Here is a 19,627-nt window from a genome sequence, read left to right as displayed (position 1 = left end):
TCTGTGAAATGCGTGGATATCTCTGAATCAGTAAGCAGCAGAACAGACATCTGATGTATTTAAAAGCTTGATTCATCAATTCATCAGTTGATCACTTGATGTCCTGCTACGTTCCCTGAAAAACAATTATAGTTATTGCAAAGTTATCAGTTTTCTTGTAAAGGCCTTTGAAAATCTATCTCATCTGAGAATTAAAGGAAGAGTTACAATTTATTTTTGCACACATGCAGCTTTTGCTTTCATGCAACATTTAGAAGAACAGGACCACTTCTTTATCTGGACACTACCTAGTAAGGGTCAAGGCACACTGCTAGACTTTCTCCAAGAACTAAAAAGGTTCACATGCTAGAATCTATGAAGTTAAATACTTAGCACTCCATAGCTTTTTCCTAGAGCGGTATTGATCTTTACATGATCAATACTAAAAACTAAAATGGTCTTTAAGCATTCATGATGTTTAAATTAGAATTTTAGATTTCTGGATCTACTCAAATCATTTTCCATGTTAATCTGGGATTTTCTATAAAGTAGAGTACTCACACAATCCACAGGTTATTTTTTGTAAATTAGTGGCTAACAGTTCAACAGCATCAGAAACAGAGTTTTTAACCAGCATTTGTCCATTGGACAATACTACGCAAAAGTTGTGAGCCATTTCCTTAAATTTCAGTGATTTATTGAAAAGTCCAAACATACATGTAAATATTTCATGTAAAGCAAAAAAAAAAAAAAAAGAGTTTGTACAATTCTAAAGTGCCTCTAAGTCAATATTTAATAAGACCACCTCTGCTCTTCAACACAGCCCAAACACTCTTATGCAACTTTTCTTGTAATTCTTTTAACTAGTCTTGAAGGTCAAAACTCATCTTTATTTGTTGGCTGTCTTTTTTTTCTCTTCCCCACTGCTTCAATAATGTTAAGGTCTGGGCTCTGGATGGGCCAATCGTTGACTGATGGTGTTTTATTGTGCGTTTTTCTATCCAGATATGCCTCTACTGGATTGGCAGTGTGTTATGGATCGTTGTCATGCTGAAAAATGAAGCACTTGTCAATCAGATGCCTTCAGATGATGTTGTAGGGTGGAACAAATTCAGATGGTACTTTTTGTGTTCATAATTTCATCATTTTTGACAAGATCCCCAACATCACTGGCTGAAATAAACCCCAATCAATGATAGAGCCTCCACCGTGTTTTACAGGTGGCTGTAGACACTTGCTGCTGCATGTCTTTCCTGACCTCCTCTATATATTTTAGTTTCAGATTTCATTACTCCATAAGACCCGTTACCACTGATTTTCGGTCCAGTTCTTCTGTAATTTGGCATACCTCAGCCTTGTTTCACTTAACTGAGAAAGCATCTTGACAGCCACTGACACCATTTTCTGATGAGGCTTCAGTTAACAATACATTAACTACAGGGCCAGATGGAGCTCTCATGACACACTCCACATCATGCTGAGATATGCCAAGGTTTTATATAATACCTCTTTGTGAATCACCTTGTTGGTGCCAACATACTATTTTATACTTGTCGGACTATGTTATTGCTGGTATTTTTAATAGATTCAGCTGAAGAAATTAGAACAAATTTTGTGTTTCTGTGACATTCCACTAGTAACAAAGTCCCTAAAGAAACAAGTTAAAAAACAAATTAAAAATGTCTAAATTCTGTTAGACACACCAGTTCAATCCTTCATCCCTCTGAAAATATCAACTGCAATGGCTGGGCTGAAAATCAGTGAAAAAGCAACTGGTGTCCAAAGAAAAACTTCAAAAGATTTTGGAAAACCACTTTAAAAAATCTAAAAAAATTCTTTCTGCTTGGAAGCAACAAATATCAAAATATGAGCACTGGCCAAAGACTTTTGCACAGTACCCTTTTCAGAGGGGAAAAGTGAAGCCTTGGGTGAATTAAACCTAAATTATGTCTACATACACTACCAGTCAAAGGTTTGGACGCAGCTTCTCATTTATTGTTTTTTCTTTATTTTTACTACGTTCTACATTGTAGATACATAATTAAGACATCAAATATATGAATAAAGATATATGGAATCATGTCGCAAATAAAAAATAACTCTAAATATTTCTTATATTTTATATTCTTGAAAGTAGCCACCCTTTGTTAACAGCACTGCAAACCCTGGGCCTTCTCTAAGTGAGCTTCATGATGTAGTTCCCTAAGATGGTTTTCACTTCCAGCCCAGATAAATGCCACACAGAGTTCCAGTAGCAGACACATCTCTACATCAACTGCTCAGAGGAGACTGCACGAATCAGGCCTTTATGGTCTAATAGCTGCTAAGAAACCACGACTAAGGAAAAACGACAAGCAGAAGAGATTTGTTTGGACCAAAAAACACAAGAAATGTACATTAGACCAGTGGAAATCTGTGCATTGGTCTGATGAATCCAAATTTGAGATCTTTGATTCCACCCACTGTGTCTTTGTGTGATGTGGAACAGGTGAACGGATGATCTCTGCATGCATGGTTCCCACCATGGAGGTGTGATTGTGTGGGGGTGCTTTGCTGGAGACACTGTTGGGCATTTATTCAAAATTGAAAGCACAGTGAACCAACATGGCTCCTGCAGTGGCAGGATGCTGTGGTATTTTTCAACAGGACAATGACCCCAAACACACCTCCAGGCTGTGTAAGGGCTATGTAACCAAGAAGCAGAGTGATGGAGTGCTGGGCCAGATGGCCTGTCCTCCACAGTCACCTGACTTAAAACAAGTCAAGATGGTTTGGAGTGAGATGGACCGCAGAGTGAAGGCAAGACTTTTTCACATTTAGACTTAATGACTTAATTTAGACTTAATGAAGGCTGCACTCGGTGTAGAACAGTCAGTTCATGGTATGCAGTCAGCCACAGTCGCAACCGGCTGCTCTATTGGTTCTCTGTGTGGAGCACAATGCTGCAACCATGTTCAGGCTCAATATTTGCAAATGATAAACAAGCTTATTTAAATGAGTCATAAATGCAAATGCAAAAACAAACACACTGTGACCCTGTCAGTAACACACTCTCCTTCATCCTGTGTGCCACTGGGTTTCTTCTCACGGTTCAATTATTTATCAAACTCAGTGTACAAGACTTTTCTTTGTACATTTATTCTTTGCACTTTGCTTTCATGTTTGAGGACAGCAGATTTCACTGTGGGCCCTTGCATGGCCTTGATGTTGACTGGCCAGTGTATCACATCCACACTTTCTTGTGCTTTGGAATCAAATTGAATGTTTGCTGTATCTGCAGTGCTGAGGTTTCTGCAGTTGTCTTCACAACAGTGGTATTGGCCTTTTTTGCTAATTCTGTGTATGCTAAGTGTTTCACTGACACAGTATTGCAACTAATTGTTCACCCCCATGCCTTTCCTACTGTGACGAATTGAACACCCTTAGTAAAGGGGAGATTTTATTAGTTATTTATTATGAACATGCAGTTCTTACATTTTACTGACTATTCACTGGAGGAGATGGAAGAAATACCAGCAATTTCTTATTTCTTCGCAATTAAAGTTATTCTGTTTGTATCTAGTCCAAACCATGTGCAGCAAAGGCAGTAAGGTTTTGTTTTCTGTATGTAATGAACATCAGAGCGATTTTTGATAAGTGTAACGCTATGAGCAACATAATTGCTTAGCTTAGCTATTAGCTAAGAAATTGTAAGTACATATTACTAAATCGCACAATACTGACTGAAAATGTCATTTTTTTTAAATGCACGACAGCATGGGTCACCGTTCACACAGCCTGATGTACATAATATATATTTAATTCTGGAGAACAAGCTCTGTTCATAAGGTTAATAGCTATTAGTAATTATAGCATTAGCTTCAAAGGCACATTCATTACCCAACATTTGACTTTTGCTGTCTATAGGTAGAAATTACTCTGAATCACAGCTCCGCTGGCAATAACACTCTTGGCCATGAGTGAACTAAAGAAACCATCCATCTTCTTCCCGCTGTCCAATTCACGGTCGTGTGGAGGGGTCTGGAGCCTATCCCAACTTCCATGGGTTGAGAGGCGGGGTACATGGTCAACAGGTCGCCAACTAGTGTTTGCACCTATTGTTTCCTGGCCAGGTGGCTACTCAAGGATCTACTTAGGAAGATCCTGTGTTTTGTGGTGGCTACACACTGGCTGTCACTTGGTGTTCGCTCTCTCTGCGGTAGGGTATCACTCCCTGTTCCTGTTCCAACACACAGTGGTGTGTTTGAGTAGCTTATCTGCATAGCAATTTAATTAAACACATTTAGATACCTTCTTTTTTCATAGTATAATCTTCATGTGCTTCATCCAAAGCACACTCTCTGTGTACTCACTCCTTAATTTATTGCCAAAGTATTCACTCACTGTGTCTTTACTGTTTCACTAGCTTAGCTTGTAGCCGACTCGCTAGCAGCATGGCCTCTTCACCTGTTCCTCCTGCACTTTCCTGCTCATTGTGTCAGATATCTAGTTACTCCTTGGCCTCCTTTAGCAGTAATGATACTTGTAATAAATGTAGCCTCTTTGCAGCTCTGGAGGCCAGGATTACTGAATTGGAGACTCGGCTTCACACCCTTGATACACCTGTAGCTAGCCAGGCCCCTATAGGCGGTGCAGCCGAAGGTAGCGTAGGCCCCGGCAGACCCCGAGCAGCAGGGGAAAGAGAACGGCTGGGTGACGGTAAGGAGGAAGCATAGTCTTAAACAGAAGCTGCAGGTACACCACCAACCTGTTCATGTGTCTAACCGTTTTTCCCCACTCGGCGACACACCCGCCGGGGATCAAACTCTGGTAATTGACAATTCTATTCTCAGACATGTGAAGCTAGAGACACCGGCAACCATAGCCAATTGTTTTCCAGGGGCCAGAGCAGGCGACACTGAGGGAAATTTAAAACTGCTGGCTAAGGGTAAACGTAAATTCTGTAAAATTATAATTCACGTCGGCAGTAATGACACCCAGTTACGTCAATAAAATAAATATTGAATCGGTGTGTAAATTTGCCAAAACAATGTCGGACTCTGTAGTTTTCTCTGGTGTTGCTATCAGTGTGTGAAGAGTGGGAGAAGAGGGTTGCATTGACAATCCAACACAATGGGCAGCACATTGAACACATTTTATAAGTGGTCAGAAACTTGTAAATAACTCATGAAAGAATAAAGTTACGTTGAAACCAAGCACACCATTGTTTTTCTTGTGACATTACCAATAAGTATGATGTGTCACATGGCCCTCTTCCTACTGAAAAAACAAAAGTTGTATCCAAGATGGCCGACTTCTAAATGGCCACCATGGTCACCACCCATCTTGAGGAGTTTGCCCCCTCGCATATACTAATGTGCCACAAACAGGCCTTTAATATCACCAACCATTCCCATGTTATTACGGTGTAGCCATATAAATGGCCCAACCTGTATTTTGGATCTCTAGCATTTCTAAAAGCATAAACTGATTTCACCACTGATCTTTAAATCAAAATTGTACCATAAAACTGTAATTGTACCACATCCAAGACATGCACGAAAATAAAAACAACCAATACATGATTTTCGGTCTCACTTTATTTAATGATGATGTGAAAAGTAAAGGCTGTCCATAACATTCAGACAACAAAAGAAGAATGTTTTTTTTCTCCAAAGTCCCCCCCCCATAACAACTAATGGCTCCAAAAATGTTCAGGTGTTCCAAGTGTGATACTTATTTTATACAACTTCTTCATATCTAGACCTCATCTGTACATAACATAGTTACAGATACTGTAAATTAAAAAAAATGACTTCCAAGTATCCTTGTGGCATTTTGTGAAACATTTTCCTATGTAAAAATGAAAATGTACGTAAAGATCTTTACATATACATATATATAGTTCTCTATTCTTTCTGTAATAAGAAAACAATTTATTGCCCCTCTTAAACATGTTGCATTTAACATAGGTTTTGTTTATCATTTTAAACTCTTAATTGAACTTAATGCCATGTGATACCACATATCAAACCGACAAAACAGTAACAGTATGGACCTCTGTGTTGTTCCACTTAATATATTTGTCATATTACTATATTTTTGGACATGTATGTTTTGTGTTCTCCAGAAACCCTGATGATGACACATACAACGATATAATATATATACGTACATGTCACTTTGATCTTCAAACTTAAAAGACCTGTGGCAAATACAAATCATCAGCATGACTTTATTCATTACAGGAATTTATGAGCCCTTGACCTTCCACGATTGCATCTGCTGAACAATTTTTCATTCATGTTCAAAAGAATTGAAATGGTTCATAAAAGAATAAAAATCAGGGCACCTTACAAAATATATCGAACAACAACTGATGATCTGCATTTGGTATTTTTGAATGGACTAAAAGGAAAAAAAAGTAATTTGATAAATTGGTAAATGCCAGGAGTGGTTTATTAAGATTGATCGTTTGCTACTACTTTCACTTTATTGCCCTCGGTGAATTGTTGCTAAACCAGTAGCATATTCGATATGATGATGTTGAGTTTACCCACTGAGAATCTTGGCATTGACGTGTGTGAGCTGATCAAACAGGTTAAGAGAACCTAAATCCATGAGCAAATACACGTAAAACCAAATCGCAGGTGAGAGGATGAAACTACAGAGTGGATTTGTCACAACAGTTGCAAAAACAGAGGTAACTCTGTGAATTATACATTTTATTTCATGCCGTCTTGAGAAAGCCAAATACCAAATATTCCATACATGGACACCATCATCAGGGTATCAGCAAATTGTACACAATCACATTTAATGTAATATATAAAATGTGCGGTTGGTTTGTTTTATCTCCTGAAGGAAGAACCAACCCTCTGACAATGTCTCTCACTCACTTGTCAAGTGATCGTGATTCTCTGGTTGGCAAAGGTGCAGGAGAAGCTGTGACTCCTTGGGTATCTGTGCTCAGGGTTTTCCCTGCTCCTGTACTAAGCAGGAGCTGGAAGGGGAGGAGCTCTCATAGGGGGGGAGTCACCGTGATATGTCCCCATAGCAGGCGGGTCCCTGCTTGGTTGTCTCTTGCTCCAACTCGGTCGCAGGAGAGATCCACTCCAGCTGAGGTGGAGTATTTGCCAAGTACTCCCAAACTGTCCCGTTCACCGAGGCATGGAATTGAAATTAATCTATGACACGTTGTACACTTTACAGATGTGCGGCCAATGTTGTGGGTCAGCGCATTTACCACACTGTGTATGTACTGTGGGTCCTGCAGGCTACAATATAAGACAACAGGCACAGCGCTCAACAAACGCCTTAAAAACTAAAAACCAAGACACCAATGGTGAAACAATATGCTGAGGACAAACCTTCTCACGCTCGATAAAAAAGTCCTTTGTTTGTCCGGAGTCATTACTTGCTTTTCTCCTGCATGAGGAAAGTTTTACAAAAAACTGTCGATGACCGTTGTGCTCAATGCGGTTCAGCGGCACTGAACATTACATTTCCATAGCAACCGAGGTATGTTCACTGTTGCTAAGTGTGAAGTGGGTTTTCATGACACTCGATATTATCTGTGAAGAAAGCCCTGTGTCTGTGCTGTATCACTGTGTCCAGCAGTGGCGGCATCACCGTCTTGGAACTGTAAGCTACAGTCGGTAGGGGCTTATTACTTGAGACTCCCTTGTGTTTACTGTCTTTACTACCACTCATGGAAATTCAGGTCAGCCCGCTTAATCCAGACTAGCTGTGGAACCGGAAAACCTACATCCTTTCCACCATCACTTCTCGAGTTTGATCTCTTCTGACAAAGCAGCTTTTTATTCATTTCAGAGTCTTGTGCCTTTTTTTGTGCCATTGACTCCCCCATCGCCCTTAACTGTGCCGGTTAGCTGTAAGGGCTAGATCGGACGGACATCTTAACAGTCTATGGAGACCAATCTGTGGGGATCAATAAGACCAGGCCCGTCACTAAAGCAGTGTCTGAAAAGCACCCGATCTCATGAGGCGCTCTCATATGAGCGTGTCTTTGCGTGTGCACTTCTTGGCGTATTAACACACATAAACGACATCTGTGGAACACTCTCATGGCGTTCTATTTTCTAACATACGCAGCCTTTGAGACATTTTAAAAAGGCATAGCACTGATATTCTGTATAACATGCTTTCTGAAGACATATTGAGCAGACTGTAAAATATGAAGGCTTATGCAAAGTCTGATGTGAAATCTCTGATGAAAACAAAAAACAGCGGTACAGATAAGCAAAGTGGAAAAAACAAAATAAAAATAAAAAAAGAACCAAGTTGTTTAAATTTCAAATAAATGGGCACTGGTGCATTTTGATATTTGGTGACTCAGACTTTGATGTATCTTACTTTGCTGCCCACAAGCTAATTGATTAACAGTTACACAAAAATCTATATCTCTCATACATATGTCTAATTTGTAGGATGCCATGTTTTATACGCTTTTCATCTGAAATTGTCATGCCTACCTGCCTCTGTTATAAGCCTCACGCTTAGAACCAACTTAATTGTCCATTCACAGCATATACAAAGCTTACAGTACATCAATGTTAAAAATGATGATATTTACATATCTGGACAAGATTGGGAAAGGGTAAAGCAGTAAATTTGATGATTTCCTTTTGTTGGATTTTGCAGATTCCTCATCTCCAAACCATTATCCAGTCACTGAAGCAGTGAAATACTCAAGTTAGATGACAAACTTACGTGTTGCTGCGAGCACATACATACAACAGATTAGGAACAGAAACAGACAATCCCCTCTGAAGCAGATAAGGCTACACATCATTAGGGTTGGTCCACCACAGCTATTGGGGTGTCGCTATATTTGTGCATGTGTGTGTATTTGTATATAGCCTATCTGTGTTTGACTGTGCATATGTGTATATGCCTAGGCAGGCGGGGGGGCAAATGGACAAGGGGATGTTAATTAAAGGAGTTTTTAAGGGTCATCCAGTGCTCACTCTGTCTCCTCATACCCCATCCTGACTGAGGATATCAGTTTACAAGAAGACCAAGGTGAAGAGGTATGAAGAGTGAACCCCCCTCCCCCCCTCCCTTCTCTCCCTGTCCTCCTTGATCCGAGACAAAATACGCACTTACGCTGATGATATCAGTCTATTGTAGAAAAAAAGAATCACATATGTCTCCTCTGCAAAGAGCCAGGTGGGGGAGTGAATGAAGCTCACAGGCCAGAGACCATTACCCGGTAGGAGGGGGGCATGTGTCTGTGCCTTGGGCTCGAACCAGGGCTGCCATTAGGGCTGGTGCAGCTAGCATCTACCCCTCCTATGGAAGGTAAGTAGGCATGATGGAGGATGGGCAGCTGCAAAGACAGTCGACGCTGTATGCTGCAGATAGAGAAGGAAAGGAACAATGTCAGTGATTACAGCACATTTACTGAAGTATTATGTTATAGTCAGCAGTCTGCTCTTTCTTTTCTTGTCATTACTTACAATATAATTTCTTTGCATATCCCATGGATGCTGAAGAATGTGGATTTTTTTTTTTCACTGACTTGAAATTGTTATTTCGGGCTGACAGATCACACGCTCCTTGTCCTCCACCTGCTTTCTTCTTTTTCTTGTAATCTGTTTGCCTTTTTTCATGTCAACTTTGACATGAAAAAAGGCATGTGCTTTTCTCCCACATGAGTCACAGTGAGTGTCTCTGGGGAAATGCTATTTGGAATCTCATGGAAACTCTTTGTAGAGCTGTGCCTTTTCTTTGTACACAGCTGTTTCAGTTTCTTTAGTCAGACTTTCTGTTTCTTTCTTGCCTCAGAAGTGCAGGGTTCTCTCTCGCAACGTCTCGCAACGTCACCAATTTCTTGTCTTTTCCTGAAGGTAAATGTATTTCCGTATATAGAAATATCAGGGCGTAGCAGTATGGAGACGATAATCAGGCTGTATGCAGATTGCACAAGTCTGTTGGTTCAGAATGATTCTGATTTACTGACATACCCACAGTGGTGAGAACATACGTTTCATAAATCTGATGGTAATTTTGCGTAAGCCGTTTTCTGCACGGGATAAGAACAGATATTAATAAATGAGAACCAATGTGTCTGTCTATCACGTTGGATCGCTTTGTTGTATAAATCTAACCAGGGCTGGATCATTTTGCTTCTAATAATGAATTTACCCCATTTTTACTCTTGCTGACCCTCTGCCAGAGTTCCGAGTCAGTATTTGTCATTTGCAAATTAGTGTCTTTGTAAGTTCAAATGTGCGTTCGCAGCTGTGCCCCGGACAGTGCACTTCATCTGCTTTTAGTGATTCCTCTTGCATGATTTATCTGAGCATCATATGGGATATGCAGAGCTAAATTCAGTTCATCTCAGGTTATCAGCACCAACCGCAGCAGTTTTTTCCCCCACAAATTAATTAACACATTAGCCATAAAGCTAGTGACGGAATTGAATTCCTCACTAAGCAGTAAGCATCTTATTTTTCATTAATTTTAGCAATGGAGCTCTTTCAGGCAGATCTGATCCTGGAAAGGCTTCAATAAAATGCTGTGTTTTAGCAATATGGCCATATGAGCTGGATGTTGCTGTCAATACAACAATTTTGTCACAGTCTGGAAGTGGCATATGCAGTGGTCTTGCTCGATTTACTATTAAAATGTTCGCTACACACTTTCACACATATCAAGTTACAGTGAGAAACTGAACATGGCGAACAGAAAAGATGGATCATAAAAGACTGGCATCTGGCATTGCACAGCTTCCCACAAGCCTTCAGCAATTTCTTTAATTGTTTTCTGTGTATTCTTTAGCATCCTCCTCTCTAGCTTCTTCTTCTTACTAAGCCCCTAATCCACCGTTCCCCTTTCCACCGTCGCTTCTGGGATCGTCTGACGTAAAAGAACATTTCATGCTTCCGCCTGGTGTGACAGTTTGCACCCTACCTCGCCAGAGCCATTGCCACTGCCAGCCATTTTCAAGAAAGTTACATAAGCATTTGGTTGTGTAAAAAATTAAGAGGGGCTAATAAGATTCAAGCTTGTTCTGCATTAAACGTAGTAAAATGTCTTAATTAGGAAAACTTAAATATTAATGGTCCTCAGGCCTTTTCAGTTATTCTGACCCGTTCTACTTTATGTGATGAAAACACAACAGCTTATGAAGGAATTTCGGGATATTTTTTGGAATATCATATAGGACACGGGTGCTACACTTCACAATAACACACCCCTGCATTTTTCATGCCACAAAATATTTATACAGCTCGATCTCTCTCTATTCATAACTCTTTTGTAACTTATTTATATTTGTCTCTTCTTTCTCTTCTCTTTCTCTCCCTTCATCTCTCTTCCCTCCATGTGATCAAACATTCATGTGGCATGGGAACAGCTCCAAGTGTTCCTTTACTTCTGTTCTCCTCCCTGTCTATTTTCAGAGCTGCTTCCAATGCGGGCTGTAAATCAGTGGTTACATAAGCCTCTGCGAGTCTCTACCTTCTTCTTTCTCCCCTCCTTCTTATCTCTGCCTTTCTTATCTATCTAAACATATTTTTTCTCTTTAAACATCTTCTCTGTGTAACTGCCCTCTCCTCTGCATTGTATCCTCCTTGCCTCTTGTCTCCGCTTTCTTCATCCATCCATCCCTCTACATCCTGCATTCTTCTCCTGGTTCTGGTTAAACGTGTGTGGGAGGGAAACTTCTCAATGATGCATGAAGTGTCCCCCCCCCCCCCCCCCTCCCCATTGATGAAGTTGACATCCCTCAGCTTTGCTGCCTTATGAATAATAAGTGAATGCAGATCTGCATTTGAATGTTTTGAGAGTTCATCTTCCTTTAAAAGTTGAGAAAACAAATCAATTACCTGCGTGTATATGCATGCAAAATGGACATGTGTGTTTTTGTGTGTCCGGCTGTAAGTAAGCTGCAGGACGTTCAGCATACTTGGAGAATACACTTGCACTCTGTGACGTGATATGCATGTTGGTGGTTGATGGTATGTGCGTTGCGTGGGAGAGAAAAGTAGAGGGCCAGTCCATGCTTTCATAAGGCTCTGTTGCCAGAGCAACTGCCTGAGAGCTGCTGGTGGTTGTGCTACATGTGACATGTCGTCTGATGAGAAAGCTGACAAGACAGAGGGAAAAAAGGGGAGAGAGGGGCTAAGGAAATGGGAGAGCTCACTGTTCTGGTGAGTTGATATCCTCGAGAGGACCTCTGTTTATTCTGGAAGGATCCATGGAGCCCCACTGCGCCTGTGGTTTCTGCTCTAGGTGGTTCTTCAGTATCGACTTTTCTCCATCTGCATGAAAACATGTGTAGACAATAAAGAAAATTGCAGGCTGTCACCTGGACTTTCATATTTTGTCAGTGTAAGTTGAACATGACTAGGATTTCAAATAAGGCATTGGCCTTCAGTCCTAACATTGGGCTTTCCAACCGTGCAAAAAATAGCAACAAATGCTAATAAATCAGCTAATGCTAGGTGTGTATTGTATGTCAACACACACCTAGCAAAGTTAGTCTGTGAAGGATCATGTCAGCTCAGATGTCCATGCTCACTGCATATGCTTCATTGACACTAAGAAGTTAAACCAAGTGTGTTGACATTCAGTATGAAGAGACCGCTTTTGCATGATGTGCAGACTAGCGTTACAGATTAGTTCAAAAGGAGCAGGTGAAAATGGCTAAAAAAACTAGTCAAAAATTTCTCGCTCAACTATCTGCATGCTAGACAAATTACACAAGTCAGACTATGTTTTGGACAGAGATGCAAAAAACAAACCTGCTTTGCTCAAACTTTGAAAGTGGACGCTAACACTTGGACCAGATTCATTTCAGAAGTGGGGACTGGGTGATATCACAACAGAACAAGTGCACTGAGTCACCAGCTGAAGATGCCAGGATTCAAACCACTGGCCCTGAGGACTGAGGCTTTAAGTGCTCTACCACCAAACACACAGCCACCAAAACATTACTGTTTGTGAGTGCCAGTAATCTAAGGCTATCTCTTTACAACAGGGAGAAAAACACTCCCGCTGCATTAAGTAGCACCACATGAGCCGTCTTCTTTCTTAAACGGGACTGGAAGAAAAAGAAAATGTATATCTAATAGTTTAAACCTGAGAAGAATTAATTCAAACGGGAATAATTGGATCTTGTGAGGTGAAAAGCAGGCAAATACTCCTTGTGTACCGTCCTATCATAGGGCAAGAAAATGTTTCAATGAAAAAATAATTTAATGGTATTTAAAGCCTGAAAATTCGCAAATATTCCACAAGTAAAAAAACAAAACAAAAACACTGTAAAGTATAAAATATTTTGTCTTTCTTTCAGTGCTGTTAATCTATACATAACAGCATTTAACTTATCATGCTAAAATCAGGCCATGGCTGTCAACCTGTCAGAAAACCGCACCTTAACTGTCATCTCCTGGTGTTCTCCAGCATCGCCATGTGCTTCTACATATTCATGAAGACAGCTAGAGCGAGGGAGAGGTGGAGTGTCGCGTCTCACCCTTTGTGAGTGAGCGTAATCGCTGTTGACACAGCGTTCTTCCCTTATAACAGCCAATCATTCACAGCCCCCAATACATTTAGACCAGCTCTCTTATGAATACTGATGACTACAGTTAGAAGCCAGTGGTGATGATGATGATGACCGTCAAGCATAAGTAGAATGAAGCTGGGAAAAGTTTATGTGCCGATGATCTTTAAAGGAAGCTTAACTACCTGTGATTTTATTGTCAGAACGTGTGTCAGGCTGACATTTGTGAGCAGCGCCTTACGCGCGCTCTCTCTTTCTTATTGTCTCCATAAGAGAGAATTTCAGCAACCCAGCAGCTGATACGCTGTAACCCAAACATAAAAATATTTTCTCATTTAGAGAAAACTATTTTTTCATATATACTTTGATCATCTTTTAATTTTTGAAAGGTTTAAAAGAAATTATTTCCAATAACCTACATCTTCTTTGACATATCTAATTTATTGGGCTCCTTTGACGATATAAGCGAGGAAGCACTAGAAAAGGCTGTGTCTTAAAATAGACCCAGTTTTATGAGCCCACACAATCTGAATTTGACTTCATTACACTGAACCTGATGTCAGCTGCCAGCTGCTGCCTCCAATTTCGACAGATTTTTTCCCTCAGCAAGTGTAAAACAACAGGTAAAATGATGCATTTTTATGAATTGAACTACACTGTGGGATCCATTGATTTGACCTTTGAAACCACGCATGCTAAAATAGACAAACTAAAATAAGCTCAGTAAGGAAGATTCACACTGTATCCACTCATCTGCCTGAATTCCTGGGTGTTCAAGCTGCTACTCTATTCCTTACATCACTGTCAAATGTAACTCTGTCATCATCACACTGGCCCAATCATTTTTTGGGTAACTTTCTGTGAACCAATCAGCCTCTGTCCTGGCTCTTGTTCAGTCTCATTTGTGTGACCCACCTCCACTCCATTTCCACCAGAGATCTTTGTCCAGGTCTCCAACTGCTTCATCTCTGCCACCACTAGTGTTTTTCTTCCAGGTGCTCCCTTTAGGGATCACCACAGCAGACCATTTGCCTCCATCTCACCCCACCTCTGAAACAAGCTACATCTCTGCATACTTTCAAAAACAGAATCAAAACTTTTTTTGATCCAGGCTGACACGTAATAGATGTTGATTTTCTTTGCTTTGTTGTAGTTGCTGTTTTCAAAGAAATGTGCTACATAAATAAAATTGCGATAGCCAAAGCCATCCTTATATACATCCATGAATCTCCTCTGTGATCTTCTTTTCCTCCTGCCTGACAGCTCCATATTCAACAGCCACTATCACATATCTATATAAAATCTATCCTTGTATCCTCGGCACCGTCATATAATATCAATAAATAACTTAAAGTAATTTTAAAGCCAAACTATATTTAGTTTCAGACAGGAGGGCGTACACTTATTTTTAGCACAAACACAAAAGGCAGGGGCAGAGAATACGCTAAAACACACAAAAAGAAGCATTACACACATTTCTGTGTGAATGTGCTCATTAACAGCCATCAGTTCACTGCGTAACTATGAACTTTCACAGATGAGGAACTTCTCAAACAATTCCAACACGCTCTGCTCCCAATTGGCAGAATGAGCGCAGCTGTTGTGCTCTTTTACCTTCCCGAGCTCAGACAGATCCATTAGACACCCCTGAGAGCAGCTTTGTGCTGGCGTGTGCAGCAGACACGCTGGATCCGGCTGCTGTACATCAGCGTCACTCTGCGACTCTTAAAATGGTGCCTAATGCAAAGCGACGCTGCTGGGCTGTAACGATTCGCTGATTCAATTTGAGGCAGCAGACTTCATAATGTCTGCCATACATGCATCGTTTAAACAGCACAGGCAGAAGTTTGGAGGACTGATGGGACATGCATCTTTATATTTCAGCAAATTAGGATTTGCTCTTCGTGTTTCCATAAACTAGTCTCGCCCGATGATGACTCACCTCACCTGCTCTCAAACTTTTCTTTACTCTTATCTGGTTCTCGACTTTGTTTCACAGACACTAAACTACCGTACGCCCCAAACAAGAAATAATTAGGTATAAAACCGAGTGTACACCAGGGTTTGAAAGTGAGGCGAGAATGACGTGTGACTACAATATGTGCTAAATTTGACAAACAGCAGTGGAGCATACGTGTACTGAGGTGCTGTAGCTAATCTCATGACTCATTACAGACGTCACAGATGCTCCTGTGTCCCTCGTGCTGACAGGTGCTCCAGCAATGGGAAAAAAAGAAAGATATTCCTTCATCCAGCTGCTCTAAAAGCAGAATTAAAATCCTTTACTAAAACCACTGAATATGGAAATGCACCGTAACGGTGGCAAAGAATTAGTATTAGATAACGTATGTGAGGATTACTTTGAAACTGAAGCCAGTTCAGGATTTTATGATAGTCCTGAAATTGTGATACAAACCACTAAAATGTAAATTACACTCGCTAATGTGTAACACAACGGAACCACAAAATGATACTAGCACAGTGCACGATCACAACATGATATCAAAGTGCATACATTACAACAGAACTAAACAAAAGCAGTTTTGATCTCTATAGCTTATTTCCTGCTTCATGATTAATGTTCGTTTTTTTAAATAACTAACTAGTTCATGCACTATAGTGGCACCACTGTGTAAAGAGGCGTGGCCTCTTAAAGTGACTTACAGATTAGGGATATCAAACTCATTTCACATCATCGGATGCTTAGAGCCTACGTTGATCCTAAATAGGCCAAACCGCTCAAACGCCACTTTCTGTCACTGAAAAGTCGTTTAACTGCACATTCAATCTCTGAGATTTCTCAATATATGAAAAAGTGGTGCACTTTCATCTCAGCGCACCTCAGTTTTTTTTTAAATGATAAAAAAAAAAGGCTGCCGTAGTAAATCAAAGAAATCTGTCAGCTTGACTTTTTGCAGTGTAAATTACAGAAAATGTTTTGGTAACTCATTGCTCAAACTGTCCTGTAATCATACAGCAGAGACTTTTTGTAAATTCTTATAAAACGCCCTATTTTATTTATTTATTTATTTAATCATTCATTTTACTGTGGACACATTTAAAAAAACAAAAAACAAAATATTTCTACAGTTAATAGTAACAAAAGCTCATTACTGTAGTATGAATGGCTGTGCGCAAGGTCATTATTGTTAGGAGAAGCTGTAAAATTAAAATAAAACACATGCCCCCGTTTACACTTTCCAAAAATGTCCGGTGGGCTGGATCAGGGACGATTCTGGCTGCTTGGCTTTAGGTTTGACACCCCTGCTACAGATGGTTCTGTGAGTGAAACAATTTTTCACTAATATGGGATATTTCCCATGTGCCTCAAATGCTTATTGTCAGACAGATATAAAAACAGAGCTATAAAAACAGTATGGCAGTAGTTGACCAGGGCTAAATGAAAGCATGCAGCGAGTATCTCACCTTTGCCATCTGTAAAGTTGCGTATGCTGAGAATGTTGTTGGCATCCGAATAATGGTTCTGTTTAATGTAGGGAGTTTTCTCCGGCGTGTCCTGCAGCTGCATGGTCACTTCCTCCAGCTCTTTGTCCAACTTTTTACCCAGAAAAAAATGTTCTGTTAGTTCATTGAGTATTACAGTTGATCACTTAAAGTAAGTACATTCTCACCCATCACTTAACTATTGTTTCACACCAAGGTTTCATTAATTATCCACAGACAGCCTATCTTACACACTGTGAGGTTATCAGCCAGAAATGAACCTAAATTAAGGTTTGTCTGGGTGTGACTGACTGCTGCAAATGCTACTTTGCCAAAATGATGAAGAAATCTTCAAAGAAATCTTTTTTAAAGTGTAACAGAACATTTACTCTTTGTGCCCACTGCATCGCTGTCCTGTCTGAAAGGTGATGAATGGTTAAAAGATGAAAACAAAGAAGCTGTAACTGGCTGACCTCTGTTATCCTCATACGGAGGCGGTGGTTATCAGTCTGAAGGCCGTCCAGTCGAGAAGTGTTGGCTTGGTTGACGCTGGTGACTGAGGTGGAGGTCTTGGAGTCTTCTTTCTTCTGATTCTGGGTGAACTTTAATCTGCGGTTCTGGGTGGCTGCGTCTGGGTTTGTTCTCATCGTAATTAGCTGAAAGTGGAGTTATGGGCATTAGTCACAGCTGCACTCTCGCACTCTAAAATTGCATGAGTGCAAAAAAAAAATCAACACCTAACTGTTTACGCTGCGTTTTCAGCTTTCAGGACTTAGCTGAGTGATAATTAAAAGCTCTAGTTTATGTCATTGCAGAGTCTTTCAGCCACGCTCACACACACACCCTCTCTGTCCTATAAAAACTGACCTTGGGAACGAAGACCAGACAGAGCGTGATGGTGCTACAAAAGATGATCACCAGCGCTACAATGCAGAACTGGACATTGGGCTGGTCCCTCGTCAGAAAAGACACCGCGGCGCCAATGATGCACATGATGCCGACGTTGTACACGCTCATTCCGATATATTTGCTATCGTTCAGAGCGGGAATGCTCACATTCCTGGTCTCCCATGCCAGAAAGCACCCAAACAGCTGTAAGAGAAGAGAAAAGGAAGAATATGAGTTATGTTTAAGAGAAGATCACACAAAGATCTGAGAACAAATGAATGACTTTGGTCATAGAAAGTCTGGACTTGTCTTTCTCCATCAGTGACGATTAAGCAGCTCTCATTTTCCTCCTGCTTGTTTACATTTCTGTCTGAGGTCTTTCAGAAGAATTATTCATTCTTAATTTATTTCTGATTGTTCATGGAGTGGGGGTTGTGTAATTTCACTTAGCTGAAAGCAGACAAAAATAAACTTCATTATATGATGACGTGGTAAAGGGCTGAGATACAATCTAAAGAGACAGCAGTTAGTTTCACGTCTGGAAAATTTTATGTGCGAGTGAATTGTTTGTTGCAGCAGCAGCAGACTGCTGAATAATTCACAGTGAGCTGTGTAAGAGGGCTGCCTGCTTATTCAAAGTCTAAATCAGAGTTTGTGGAATGACAAGCAGAAGAATTAATAGAGCAGTCATCGAGGCTTAGTGCACCTGAGGTGTGCGAGCATGTGGATGTCAGGTACGGCTGCAGTGTACTTGTATGTGTCCATATGTGAGTTTGCATTAGGGCTGAACGATTATGGAAAATAATCTAATTGCGATTTTTTGCCCCAATATTGCGATTGCGATGCGATATGCGATTATTTTTTAAGGTCTTTGTCTTCTGTATTATTAAACAAAGACAAGCAATACATCATATAGTATGGCCAATACTATATTACATTAATTTTAAACTGTTCTTTCCTGGAAGACAGACCTCTGTTATGATGACATGAGGTGATGCATGAATTGATGACTGACATTTTTATTTAACTTCTTCAATCACAACAGTATATTTGAACATACACAATAGTTTATTTTTAGCTTACAAACATCTGAGCATAAAGTGCTGACAAGGAACCCTGGTGTAAACATTAAAATGAAAGTCAGTACAATGTGCAGATTGCAGAAATATACATAAAAAAAATCAGTGGCTTTACCACACTCAGTTTTTCGACATCTGTGAACTACTAGACAGTCATTCAATTAAAAAATAATATTAAATAAATAAAACTAATAAATAAAAAATACACATATCTTACTGATCTCTGCAGTCAGTAACATTACACATAAAGTGCAAACATAATAGCAATTGTATAAACACACACACAAACACGCCTTTAAAATTTAAAGGCGTGAAATTGGACGGTCTAGTTCTGATTAGCGTCACCGCTGTCTCGGTGGAGTTTAATAAACTCGGCCGTCTGCTTCTTGCTATCTAAAATATAACCAGACACTGGTGTAAATTCTCGACTGTCTCATACTTCTGTTTAATAAGTTTTCTGTTTGACGTTTAGTCAGCTGTGTGAAAACCAAGGAGGAACCAACCCGGGGGATTAATAAAGTTTTATTTTATCTAATCTAATAACTTTAATCTCAGCCAAACCGATTTACTCACGAACAAACAAAACACTGAAAAAAGCCCAACAATAACATTTTTAGGTTGTCTAAGTGACTTATATATTACGTTTAACCCGAGCAGCGAAACTCCGCGGTGATCTGAAAATGATGTGCCGGGAGTTGTGCCGTTCTCGGCCGCATCAGTAACC

General features: G+C 40.2%; 1 protein-coding gene and 1 pseudogene across 1 annotated transcript in view; one reads left to right on the top strand and one right to left on the bottom strand.

Moving 5' to 3' along the window:
* Positions 1–4,406: 4,406 nt before the first annotated feature.
* LOC146683241 (uncharacterized) lies at positions 4,407–5,053 on the top strand (annotated as a pseudogene).
* A 487-nt stretch (positions 5,054–5,540) lies between these two features.
* Positions 5,541–19,627, bottom strand: part of gabbr2 (gamma-aminobutyric acid (GABA) B receptor, 2) — a 220,890-nt gene continuing 206,803 nt past the window's right edge. The window contains exons 15-19 of the mRNA XM_085445503.1: positions 17,804–18,028; positions 17,410–17,592; positions 16,919–17,048; positions 12,131–12,248; positions 5,541–9,335 (exon numbers count right to left, since the gene is read on the bottom strand). Of these exons, the coding sequence (XP_085301629.1) occupies positions 9,170–9,335; positions 12,131–12,248; positions 16,919–17,048; positions 17,410–17,592; positions 17,804–18,028 (822 nt within the window). The 3' untranslated portion in view covers positions 5,541–9,169. The remainder of the gene's footprint in view (positions 9,336–12,130; positions 12,249–16,918; positions 17,049–17,409; positions 17,593–17,803; positions 18,029–19,627) is intronic.

This window comes from Copadichromis virginalis, linkage group LG22, assembly GCF_057382275.1.
Source record: "Copadichromis virginalis isolate Kocher_CV1m ecotype Utaka linkage group LG22, C_Virginalis_male_GT1.1, whole genome shotgun sequence".
NCBI lineage: Eukaryota > Metazoa > Chordata > Actinopteri > Cichliformes > Cichlidae > Copadichromis > Copadichromis virginalis.
Note: the sequence above shows the minus strand (reverse complement) of the source record. Positions and strands in the feature narration are given on the sequence as shown.